Source organism: Papio anubis, chromosome 4, assembly GCF_008728515.1.
Source record: "Papio anubis isolate 15944 chromosome 4, Panubis1.0, whole genome shotgun sequence".
Taxonomy (NCBI): Eukaryota; Metazoa; Chordata; class Mammalia; order Primates; family Cercopithecidae; genus Papio; species Papio anubis.
The window spans coordinates 96,213,386-96,226,497 of NC_044979.1; the positions used below are offsets into that span (position 1 = coordinate 96,213,386).

Sequence of the window (13,112 nt, forward strand, 5' to 3'; positions counted from 1 at the left end):
ATGTAAGATGTGAAGGGGGCAGGGTCTGATTGTATTTTTTACTATCGTATTCCCAGCACTAGTGTTGTATTCGATATTCAATTTAAAATGACTGACTGTATCTCAAATACAAGTCATCCTTATTGGTGAAGCATTCTCATTAAAATTAATCAGCAAAAATATACCGTTATTATTTAGCATTATTTGGGAAGCATAGCCAAAGCAATTAGACAAGAAAATGAAATAAAAAATTTAAATGTTGAAAGAGTTGAAAATATTAAAGTTTATATGTCTATACACTTGGGGGCAAAATACAAATAAACAGAAAATTTAATGGGAGAATTATTCTGGGCTAACCCTTTGCTGTTGCCTTGGCCAAAGTGATTTTGCTATGTAGGCATTTTTAGGTGAACCTTTTAGCTAAATATAATTTCAAACTTTTAAAAAATGTATATATACCCTTTACCCAGATTTACCTATTTATGTTTTACCTCATTTAGCTATATTAATAACCATGTCTCTCTGTATACATATGTAATTCTGTTTTGAAACGTTTATAAGTGAAATGAAACCATTGCATCCCTGAATTGAAACCATTGCATCCCTCAACACCCAGATACTTATTAGTGTATATTTCCTAAGAACAGTGATTTTCTTTTCTATAGCCAGTTATCAAATCAGGACATTTAATATGAATGTAAGGCTACTATCTAATCTACAGTCCATTTTCAGAATCTGTCAGTATGTATTTAGTTGCCAAGTCTGTTTAGTCACCTGTAATGTGGAAACACTCCTCACTCTTGGTGTTTCTTCACCTTTAGATTGCTGAAGGGTATCAATCAGTTAGTTTGTAAAAATGACCCCCAATGTTGATTTATCTGATGTTTCCTCAATGATTAGATTGAGATTATGAATTTTTGGTGAGAAAACCACAGAAATGGTATCGTGCCCTCCATATCAGGAGAGCACAATGTTGGTTTAACTCCGTATTTTGATGATAGAGTTGACCATTTGATTTAGATGGTGTCTGCCAGATTTCTCCTGTGGTGTTACTATTATTATTATTATTATTTGTAATTAACAAGTAATCTGCAGAGTGATACTTTGAGACTATTTAAGTATCTTATTTCTCATAAAATTTTCACTCTCTAAGTTAAGCATCCATTGATGGTTTTCTAATTCATCATTCTTTTATATTTATTATTTGTATTCTACTTTAAGAAAGAGATTTCCTCTTTCCTTCATTTATTTGTTTATATTTGAGTGCACTCATTGATTCTTTTGTTCAACTCATTTTATTCAATGAGTTATGACCATTATTTTATTATAGGATTTTTGACCTAATTTTGGCTTCTTGTAGTGTGAATTTTGACCATATAGAATTTCTCTGCCTCCAGTCATTCTCTTCCTGAGTTTTCAGGCAAGACACCTTACATACCTTTGTTACCAATTCATTACACTCAAAAAGTTTCCCCCACAAAAAAAACCTTCCCAGACTAAAGTTTTCTTGATCAGTTCCTCTATGGGTTTGATCTATATCAACCACTTGTTTCCCTGTTACTATTTATGTAATATAGGTGACATTTTTGTGTTTGCATGTTTGTGTGTGTCCATGTGTGTTGTATTAATGCATATATTACATATTTAGGGGAGTTTGCTTCATGGTTCTAAAATAGATCATTTGATTTAGAGATTAGAAGTTCTCTCTCTACCAACAGCAAATTTTTAAACAAAGTTAGCTGCCTCAGGTATCCAAAGTTTTGAGTTTGATTATCTTCAGATTTAACAACAACAAAAAACCTTACCCTTGGCAAAAGATGAGAGGTAAAAAGTGATCAGTCACCTTTTCTTCCTTCCCCAGATTTTTATCAGTATTGTTGCAGGAAAGAACAATCCATCAGAAGTAGGATCTCTATCAAAGTCTTAGGATATTGTGTCTAAGAGTTCAGCTATTCAACAAATATGTAGTAAGGGTCTGTTATGTGCCAGAATCTGGGTTAGGAAGTGGCCAATAGCAGGAACCAAGCAGACAGAGCCCTTGCCTTCCAAAAACTAGCATTCTAGTAGGACAAACATCAAACAAATAAACATGGTAATATATCAGCTGGTGCTAAATGCTAGAGAAAAAATAAAGCAAGATAAGGGAAATAGATTTTGGTGTAGTTTTTTATGTAGAGTGATTAAGAAAGAAAACTGGGATGGCAGATATTTGAAGAGACCTGGGGGCAGGAGGATAAGAGGGTTGAGAGAGCTTATAGGCAGAAAGGGCTGCAAATACAAGGGCTGTGAAGTGGGAGAGTGCTTGGTGGACCTGAGGACTGAGCCTTGGGACATTGCTATGTTTAGATATCAAGGGGATGAAGAATCAGCAAAGCAGAAGTTCTTGATGAGGTAGGAGAATAGAGAGGTACTTGGATGCCAGGTGAAGAAGCTGTTTCCAGGAGGTGGTGGTAACTAAGTCAAATTTTGCTGATGGATGAAGAGAAAATACATTGAGTACAGATAACTCTTAGGAGGTTTTTGGTTTAAAGGGGAGCAGAAAAATGGGATGGGATCTGAAGACTAGTGTGGGACCAAGGGAGTGGTTTTTAAAGGTGGGGGTATTCGTGTATGATAGTAGGCTGATGGGAATTGTCCAGTAGATGAGAAACAACTGTTGATGCAGAAGAGAGGGGAGAGTAGCAGGAGCAATATCTTGAGCACATGAGCAGGGTTGTAACAGAATGTGCAAAGGGAGAGACTGAGCTAGGACCGAACATCATCTACAGTGTCTAGAGGGAAGGCACAGTGTCACAATTAGGCACAATCAGACAGAGAAGCCAGTAAACCAAGTGGGCCAGCAGAATATCAGCCTCCTTTTTTCCTTATCTTGCCATGATTTTTCTCCTTTCTTCTGGCATCTGTAAATTTCCATTTCTTCAACCTTCACTTAAAAATTTTTTTCCTGTGGTTTGGTGGGAAGGGGGTGTGCCAGTGTGTCTGTTCCTGGAAGAACAGAAATTGTGAAAAAGTTTGACAAGCTTTAATGTTATAGGGGGAAAAAATATATCCAGAGAGCTTTTGATATCATAGTTGAAACTATCTGAATATGCAGTACAGTCTAAATGGTAACCATATTTGAATGTTTAGAGGAATTCTCTAGCCTTTTAGTTATTTAGGTCTCCTTATTTATAAAGTAAATTAAGGTAGAAGGACATATCTGGGTAAATAAGTGTAGATCTGTGGAGATGTTTTATATTTATCATTTTCTTGATTATAAAAGGAATATGGCCGGGCACAGTGGCTCACGCCTGTAATCCCAGCACTTTGGGAGGCCGAGGCGGGTGGATCATGAGGTCAGGGGATTGAGACTATCCTGGCTAACACGGTGAAACCCCATCTCTACTAAAAATTAAAAAAATTTAAAAATTTTAAAAAATAGCTGGGCGTGGTGGCAGGCACCTGTAGTCCCAGCTACTCAGGAGACTGAGGCAGGAGAATGGTGTGAACCTGGGAGGCGGAGCTTGCAGTGAGCCGAGATCTCGCCACTGCATTCCAGCCTGGGCTATAGAGTGAGACTCCGTCTCAAAAACAAATAAAGCAAGATGTGTGTGTTGTAAAATATTCACAGTTATAGACATGTATAAAGTGAAGTAAACTCTTTCCCACCCTGTTCCCAACCTTCCAGAGAGAACCTCAATTAATAGTTTGTAATAATAGTTTCCATATTTGATCAGTGTTTGCTTCCAACTTAGCTGTTTGATTGATTTTGAACAGAAAACAAACTGCCTACTGGCAACATTAATTTCCATATCTAATCTAACTCATGAGTATTTTAAATTCAGGGGCTTTATAAGTGCGTGTTAATTTAAATTGCACAGATTCGAACAGCCTGTCTCAGGACAGGATATAAAACTGACCTTTGTTTCTGAATTAAATGTTTCTTTGATACTAAAATAATGAAATGCCAGTCTTAGCTTTTGACTTGTGGGTTTCATGGTCCCTGAACAATAAGCACAATGCAGTTTTAAAGACTGTTTGCTTATTTGATGCAATTTGGTACTTTTATAGGAGAACGAGGTACTAAGAGAAAAGCACGAAGCTGTGGATCATAGTTCCCAGCGTGAGGAAAATGAAGAAAGGGTGTCAGCCCAGAAGGAGAACTCACTTCAGCAGAATAATGAAGATGAAAACAAAGTAGCAGAGAAACCTGATTGGGAGGCAGAAAAGACCACTGAATCTAGAAATGAGGTACGCCTGTCAGAATATTCAAGCCTTGCCATTTTGGTTTTAATGTAGATTTTGTGGCATTGACAGTTTGTGTTAAGAATGAGCATGTAAGTATGCTCTACTGTTAACAAATATAATATATGAAAATACCTCTGTCTTTAAGTTATGGGAGTAGTAATTTGATTTATAAATGAATTAGCCCATACAGTTATTTCCTCTGGTTAAACTCAAGATTTTGTGTCTGTGTGCACACACCCCCTTCCAGGACCTTGCTAGCAGGTTTTGCTAGTTATGTTTGCCAAGGCAAGGGATGAAGAAATGGTGAACCTAGGAGTCCTCAACCAGCCACATGAACAGGCAGCCAGGCTGGCCTAGTCCAGGAGAGCAAGCTGAGGACCAACCCTACAGCCAAACACCCATGATGTCAGCTAAGGCTTGGACTCAAATCTTTGTTCAGTCTCCTGGCAGGCCTGGCCGAACCACTGGGCATCCATGGTCCAGTGGGACCACTTCCTTAACTCCTCATTGCCTAACCTTACTCTTTAGCTGTGAGAAGAGGTGTACAAATGAACTCCCAGAGCCAGGCTGAAGGGATGGATGCTTCCTGTGATCTGTGCTTCCTTCTCCTTTCATTTGGGCTATACTGCGGTTTCTCTTCAGCCCTGCTGAGGTCCTGCCCACAGCATAGCAAACAGGCACTCCAGAGATATTTAATAACCACGTGGCACTTCCACCTGGAAGGCATACCCTCACAGGTCTTGCCCTGATGGTTCTCTTAGCCATCACCTGCTTTAGCCTGTCCCCTTCCCAAGAAGGTGGAGTTTAGGGCTGCGTATTATTAGGGCTTGTAATATTACATGGAACATTACTTATTTGGCATGAAATCAGAAAACAGGTTTGTTCTCTTTGCCTACCTGCCACTCCCTTGCCCCTCCAGCTTCCACCTAGAGCCCATTGGTGAAATCTAGGGCAGGTCCCATAAATTCTAGATACTCATGAAAATCCCTTTGGCCATCCCAGTGCAGCAATTGATAAGAATAACCCAATGTGGCCATGTACAGTTGCTCACGCCTGTGATCCCAGCACTTTGGGAAGCCAAAGCAGGCAGATCACTTGAGCCCAAGAGTTGGAGATCAGCCTGGGCAACATGGAAAAACCACATCTCCACAAAAATTACAAAAATTAGTTGGTGTGGTGATGTCTTCCTGTAGTTCTAGCTACCCAGGAGGCTGAGGTGGAAGGATCACCTGAGCCTGGGAGGTCAAGGCTGCAGTGAGCTGTGATCACACCAGTGCACTCCAACCTGGGCAACAGAGTGAGACCCTGTCTCAAAAAAAAAAAAAGGTATAACCCAGTGTAATTTTCAAGAACGCTGAACCAAAAGTTAGCTGGGCGTGGTAGTGTGTGCCTGTGGTCCCAGCTGCTTGGCAGGCTGAGGTAGGAGGATCACTTGAGCCCAGGAAGTTGAGGCTGCACTGAGCCGTCATCATGCCACTACACTTCAGACAGGGTGACAGAGCAGGACCCTGTCTTAAAAAAGAAAAATCCAAAACAAAAAACACTGAGCTAAAAGTCAGCATCTTCCCTCAGTTTTGTGTGGCCTGCCCTGCTGATTTCTCTGGGGTTGAGGGTGTGGGGTGCTAAGAACATAGGAAATTGTTTCTCTTGACCATCCCATACATTTAAATATTATACAACTCTTTGTCACGTGGGCACTTTTTCATGTATAGGTTCTTTGGAGACCCCTGGCCCCACAGCTGGGAGTCTTCCTCTTGACAGAGGCAAATGCATCTCCACTGCAGCTGGTCCTTTAGGGCTGTTCCCTGAATGTTCTGTGGCATACATACATCTCACCTCTCCAGGTGGCCCTCTCAACCATTTGCTGGCCACCTAGCACCTTAGACCCTTTTTCAGTTCCCTAACTATGGCTCTTGCATGGTTTCTCACCCTTTATATTTCCCAGGCAAAAGTGGGACACTAAGCTTCTGTGTCCCCACAGTGCAGAGAACACACACCAAGTTCTAAATGGTCTCCTTGAGGCTCTTTTTGCCATTCTTCAGATGAAGGGGGTGGGTAGAGAGCACACCCCAAGGAACCCTCCCATTTTCACTCTGACCATTGCAGCTTCAACCCTTTTGTAACCCTCAATTGCAGCCTGGCATTTGGCAACTGCCTGTTCTTTTTTCCCAGCTGGTTTTCTCCCCAGCTCCTCTGACTTATCTAGGCTTTATATTTATATTTGGATGCGTTGTATGGTTTTACCACTCTCCCCACAGCGTACATACTGTATTGTCAAATCAATACCCATGGACTTTTACATTAAAATACGGACAGAACCATATGTATTTTGAAGGGGACATTTCTGACCACTTCCCTGAGTGTTCACAGTTCTCTTTGAGGGAAAAGATGTTTTCACTAGTCTTTCACTTACTTAACACTGAATTGTATATTGCCTTTCTCCGAGGTATGTCTTCATCTTTACTCCCTCACTGGGCTTCCCAGCAAAGCAAGAACTGTTTTCTCTACCTCTACCTGTAACAAATTAATTCACAGCTAGGCACAGAATAGGCACTTACTAAATATTAATGACAAGACAAATGAAGTAGAGAGCTTCCTTGGAGAGAATTAAAAATATAATTTGACATAGGACAAACATCAATTTGGACAAAACTTTTCAGAAACATACTAATCATTCAAAGCCAGGCATTTGTGCCTAGTTCTTATCAGGCTTGGTTCCTCATTGTGTATCTCCATGTTCCTAGCCTGAGCATTTACATCACATCTTTGTGTACTTACACTTTTTTTTTGGGTTGGGGGAGGACAGGATCTCACACTGTCACCCAGGCTAAAGTGCAGTGGCGCTATCATGGCTCACTGCAGCCTCAACCTCCCGAGCTCAGGTGATCTCCCACTTCAGCCTCCCAAGTAACTGGGGCTATAGGTGCACACCACCATGCCCAGCTAATTTTTTGTATTTTCAGTAGAGGTGGGGTTTCACCATGTTGCTCAGGCTGGTCTCAAACTCCTGGGCTCAAGCAGTCTGCCCACTTTGGCCTCCCAGAGTGCTGGGATCACAGGTGTGAACCACTGCACCCAGTCACATTTCTTATGGTAGTTCTGACAATATATTTCTGTTCTTTTATTGGGCTATTACTTAGAAGGTGCTTTTAAAGCTTGTTGAAATAAAAATGAGTTAGACCAGTGAATCACTGGCATTTCCATTCTTCCAGATGACAACTCTGGAAGAATATCTAGGAAATGGGGACTGGTACAATTCTGGCTATGCTTTAGAAATCAGAACCCCAGTGGGGGCCCCAAAGCTAGATATAAGATCTGAACTCACACTACCATCACCATCAAGAATCCTCAGCCAAGAGAAGTACAGTCTGGAAAACGATATAAACACTGGTTCTTGAAGAGAAGAATGCAAAACTGCTCCCCGAAAAGCTCACCTTTTAAGAATTAAAAATGACATAAATAGCCATGAGTCAGCATATGCAAGAGTCAGGATTCCTAGTCCTCTGAAAAAGACTCTAAAATAGTGTTTAAATTGTTCATGAAGGAACAGAATCTATAAGGCAAGAACAGACTATCATGAAAAAAGAAAAAGATCTAGAAAAGAGCCCACATGAAATTCTAGATATGAAAAATAGTCATTTTCATTGAAAATTCAGTGGAAGTGGTGTGAACAGCTAAAGAAAAGGGTAAGTTGGAAGACAGATCTAAGAAAATTATCTAGAATGTACCACAAAGATGAAAAATATGAAAGCAAAATTGAGACAATGATAGAAGAGAAAAATCTACGTTACTTCTAATAGGAGTCCCAGAAGAGATATAAAATATGAAAGAGAAGCAATATTTAAAATGAGTTTATGGCAGAATATTTCCAGAAAAGTCCTCAGATTAAAGGAGTACATAGAGCTCGTAATAAAGACAAATTAAGTCCCAGACATATCAGATTGAAACAGAACATCAAGAACTAAGAAGAAAAATCTTTTAAATTACCTGAGATAGAAAAAGTTCATTATAAATAACACTGAGAGCAAACTTACCATTAGTAATAAATGCCGTAAGACAGAGTAGTGAGGGAAAACATTAAACCTTAAATTTACCTGTTAACTCATCATTTAAGCATGAAGGCAAAATAATTCCATGTAGGCCAGGCATGGTGGCTCATGCCTGTAATCCCCTCTTTGTGAGGCCAAGGCCAGTGGATCACCTGTGGTCAGCAGTTGAAGACAAGCCTGGCCAACATGGCAAAAACCCATCTCTACTAAAAATATAAAAATTAGCCAGGTGCAGTGGCAAATGCCTGTAGTCCCAGCTATTCGGGAGGCTGAGACACAAGAATCACTTGAACCCAGGAGGTAGAGATTGCAGTGAAATAATAATTCCATGTAACAAAAACTGAGTTTACTGCTCAGGTTCTCTCTAAAAAGAATTCTGAAGAGTTCTTTCAGCTAGAAAGAAGCTAAACCATGAAGGCCAGGAGTGAGATGAAGCATTGATAAGTTGGTTTTTTAAAAAAAAAAAAATTGGAGTACATGTAAATAAATATTGACTGTAAAAATTACTTTTTGAGACAAGATCTCATTCTGTTAGGCTGGAGTGTGGCAGCGCTGTCACAACTCACTGCAGCCTCAGCCTCCTGGACTCGGGCAGTCCTCCTGCCTCAGCTTCACAGAGTAGCTGGGACCACAGGTGCACACCACCACACCCAGCTCATTTTATTTGTAGAGACGGTCTTGTTATGTTGCCCAAGCTGGTCTCCAACTCCTGGGCTCAAGCGATCTGCCTGCTTTGACCTCCCAGTTCTGGGATTACAAGCGTAAGCCACCACACCTGGCCAAAATTACGTAATTGTGTAACCAACTGGGAGGGCTGGCTGTGGAGGGGCAAAATAAGCTGAAACTAAGAACTAGCCAAAAATTATATGGAAGTTGTTTATGGAAGGTATAGAAATACTGATTAACTCTTTAAGTATGCATGTTGAAATATTGAGTACTATAAGAAAAGAAATAGACCACCTGCAGTGGCTCCCATCTGTAATCCCAGCACTTTGGGAGGCCTAGGTGGGTGGATTACTTGAGGTCAGAAGTTCGAGACCAACCTGGCCAACATGGTGAAACCCTGTCTCTACTAAAAATACAAAAATTAGCCAGACATAGTGGTGCACGGCTATAATCCCAGCTACTCCAGAGGCTAAAGCAGGAGAATCCTTTGAACCTGGGAGGCAGAGGTTGTAATGAGCTGAGATTACACCACTGCACTCCATTCTGAGCGACAGAGTGAGACTCCGTCTCAAAAAATAATAAAAAGTAAAACTTACAACCGAGGAACATAATAGGATAAAAACCCAGTGTGGAGGTAAGACCTGGTGATCCTTTAAAGATAAAGCCTAAAGCCCCAGACAACCAGTTCGGTCTTTTATGTGAAGGATGCACCTTTTGTGTTTCTCTACAGAGACATCTGAATGGGACAGATACTTCTTTCTCTCTGGAAGATTTATTCCAGTTGCTTTCATCGCAGCCTGAAAATTCACTGGAGGTAATTGGAACCTTGGCTTTTATCCTTGCAGGAACGTATCTGCACTGACTTTCTGGTGAATAAATACAACTCCTTTACTTGGTTGACACAGCAGTTTAAAGTAATGCTTATTTTTACAGAAGCACTTCAGCTCAGAATTAACCAAGTATGTATAGCATTCCTCTTTCCAAATCCCAAAGGTGTAATCAAATTTAGACTGGTCATGGAAAACAGTATGGAGGTTTCTCAAAAAACTAAAAATTGAACTGCCATGTGATCCCACTATCAGGTATTTATCCAAAGGAAAGGAAATCGGTGTATCAAAGGGATACCTGCACCCCCATGGTTATTGCAGCAACATTCATAATAGCTTTATCATTTTAGTGCTTAGAGGCATTTAAGCAACCTCTTTCCTCCAGACTACTACTTCACTGTAGTTTATTATCCCTGACCCGCCACAATGTGATTACCAACCTGCTAGGATGAGAGTTACATCTTATTATAAAGTAGTAAATTACAAGATTGTAACATTAGACTTTTTAATACGAAAATGCAGTTAGCTTTTATACTAATCAATCTTAATTTCTAGGTTACTCAGAATTCCAAGTATTCTGCAGAATTCCAAGTATTCTGATTTGGACTCACATCATGTATTGTATTGACTGCACTTTAACCAGGAAGTTACTGCCAACAGCATATCTCTATTAAATATAAAGGAACTGACAAGAGAGGAAACGAAAGTTGTGTTAGGTAATAGGACTGCTTCAGAAATAGGGCTATTCATGTTTAAAGTGTTTTTCCTTCGTTTTTCAGGGCATCTCATTGGGAGATATTCCTCTTCCAGGCAGTATCAGTGATGGCATGAATTCTTCAGCACATTATCATGTAAACTTCAGCCAGGCTATAAGTCAGGATGTGAATCTTCATGAGGCCATCTTGCTTTGTCCCAACAATACATTTAGAAGAAATCCAACAAGGACTTCACAGTCACAAGAACCATTTCTGCAGTTAAATTCTCATACCACCAATCCTGAGCAAACCCTTCCTGGAACTAACTCGACAGGATTTCTTTCACCAGTTGACAATCATATGCGGAATCTAACAAGCCAAGACCTACTGTATGACCTTGACGTAAATATATTTGATGAGATAAACTTAATGTCATTGGCCACAGAAGACGACTTTGATCCAATCGATGTTTCTCAGCTTTTTGATGAACCAGATTCTGATTCTGGCCTTTCCTTAGATTCAAGTCACAATAGTACCTCTGTCACCAAGTCTAATTCCTCTCAGTGTGTGTGTGAAGGTGCTACAGGTTATTGTACTGACCATGAATCTAGTTCCCACCATGACTTAGAAGGTGCCGTAGGCGGCGACTTCCCAGAACCTAGTAAGCTTTGTCACGTGGATCAGAGTGATTCTGGTTTCCATGGGGATCTTACATTTCAACACGTATTTCATAACCACACTTACCACTTACAGCCAAGTGCACCAGAATCTACTTCTGAACCTTTTTCGTGGCCTGGGAGGTCACAGAAGATAAGGAGTAGGTACCTCGAAGACACAGATAGAAACTTGAGCCGTGATGAACAGCGTGCTAAAGCTTTGCATATCCCTTTTTCTGTAGATGAAATTGTCGGCATGCCTGTTGATTCTTTCAATAGCATGTTAAGTAGGTACTATCTGACAGACCTACAAGTCTCACTTATCCGTGATATCAGACGAAGAGGGAAAAACAAAGTTGCTGCACAGAACTGTCGTAAACGCAAATTGGACATAATTTTGAATCTAGAAAATGATGTATGTAACTTGCAAGCAAAGAAGGAAACTCTTAAGAGAGAGCGAACACAATGTAACAAAGCTATTAACATAATGAAACAGAAACTGCATGACCTTTATCATGATGTTTTTAGTAGATTAAGAGATGACGAAGGTAGGCCAGTCAATCCAAACCACTATGCACTTCAGTGTACTCATGATGGAAGTGTCTTGTTAGTACCCAAAGAACTGGGGGCCTCAGGCCACAAAAAGGAAACCCAAAAGGGAAAGAGAAAGTGAGAAGAAACTGAAGATGGACTCATTATGTGAAGTAGTAATGTTCAGAAACTGATTTGGATCAGAAACCATCGAAACTGCTTCAAGAATTATCTTTAAGTACTGCTACCTGAATAACTCAGTTAAGGCTCTGGTTTTTTTTTTTTTTTTTTTGAGACGGAGTCTGGCGCTGTGTCACCCAGGCTGGAGTGCAGTGGCGCGATCTCGGCTCACTGCAAGCTCCGCCTCCCAGGTTCAGGCCATTCTCCTGCTTCAGCCTGAGTAGCTGGGACTACAGGCGCCCGCCACCACGCCCGGCTAGTTTTTTGTATTTTTTAGTAGAGACGGGGTTTCACCATGTTAGCCAGGATGGTCTCGATCTCCTGACCTCGTGATCCGCCCGCCTCGGCCTCCCAAAGTGCTGGGATTACAGGCTTGAGCCACCGCGCCCGGCAAGGCTCTGTTTTGAAGCTTACATGTCCGGCAAGGCTCTGTTTTGAAGCTTATATGGACAAATGTTTAGGACTTCAAGATCACACTTGTGGGAAATCTGGGGGAGCCACAACTTTTCATGAAATGCATTGTATACAAAATTCAGTTATGTCCAAAGAATAGGTTAACATTTTGAAAACCCAGTAAGACTTTTTGGCAGCCATCCTTTTTAGTAAGTCAGTTACTTCAGAAAGAGCAAACACTGGGGATCAAATTATTTAAGAGGTATTTCAGTTTTTTAAATGCAAAATAGCCTTATTTTCATTTAGTTAGCACTACAGTAAGCTTTTCAAACACTATTTTAATCTTTATATTTAACTTATAAAAATTTTGCTTTGTTGAAATAAATTTTGTATTTGTATTAAAAATTAACTTTTCCCTTTTATATAGAAATCTCAAGCAAATTTCTTGTTTTCCTTCCAAAATATCCACATTCAAGAATATAGATGAATAACAAATAGGGCAGCATAGCAAATTGATCAGACTCAAGCCAAATTGAGGCCAACATAGTATGCCAAAGTAAGGCAAATCCACCCCCCTCCATCCCAATACTTAACACACTGAATACTATGTGATATAGAGTGCATTGAAGACCTGGAGTCACTGGTAGTTTAAGCCACAGGCCTTCCTCATGTAACCAGAGATAGAATGGGCTACTTGCATAAACAGAACTCCTTGTGCGTGTATTAAATCCATAAAATCTCTGGCAGTAGTAAAGCCAGCCTGAAGGGATGGCCTCACATCTTAGAATACTGAGATCTCACCAGAACACTGTAAGCCATATAAACAAACCAACAGTAGGGGAAGAGTAACAGTGAAACCATCTAAGATTGTTTAAAATAGGCAAAAGCTATTGGGGGGAAAAAACAGGT

The 13,112-nt window shown here is 40.4% G+C and overlaps 1 protein-coding gene across 1 annotated transcript in view; it reads left to right on the plus strand.

Annotated features, from left to right (window-relative positions):
- Positions 1 to 11,973, plus strand: part of NFE2L3 (nuclear factor, erythroid 2 like 3) — a 29,497-nt gene extending 17,524 nt beyond the window's left edge. Inside the window, exons 2-4 of the mRNA XM_009203206.4 lie at positions 4,030 to 4,209; positions 9,652 to 9,735; positions 10,528 to 11,973. Coding sequence (XP_009201470.2) covers positions 4,030 to 4,209; positions 9,652 to 9,735; positions 10,528 to 11,772 — 1,509 coding nt within the window. The 3' untranslated portion in view covers positions 11,773 to 11,973. The remainder of the gene's footprint in view (positions 1 to 4,029; positions 4,210 to 9,651; positions 9,736 to 10,527) is intronic.
- Positions 11,974 to 13,112: the final 1,139 nt, after the last annotated feature.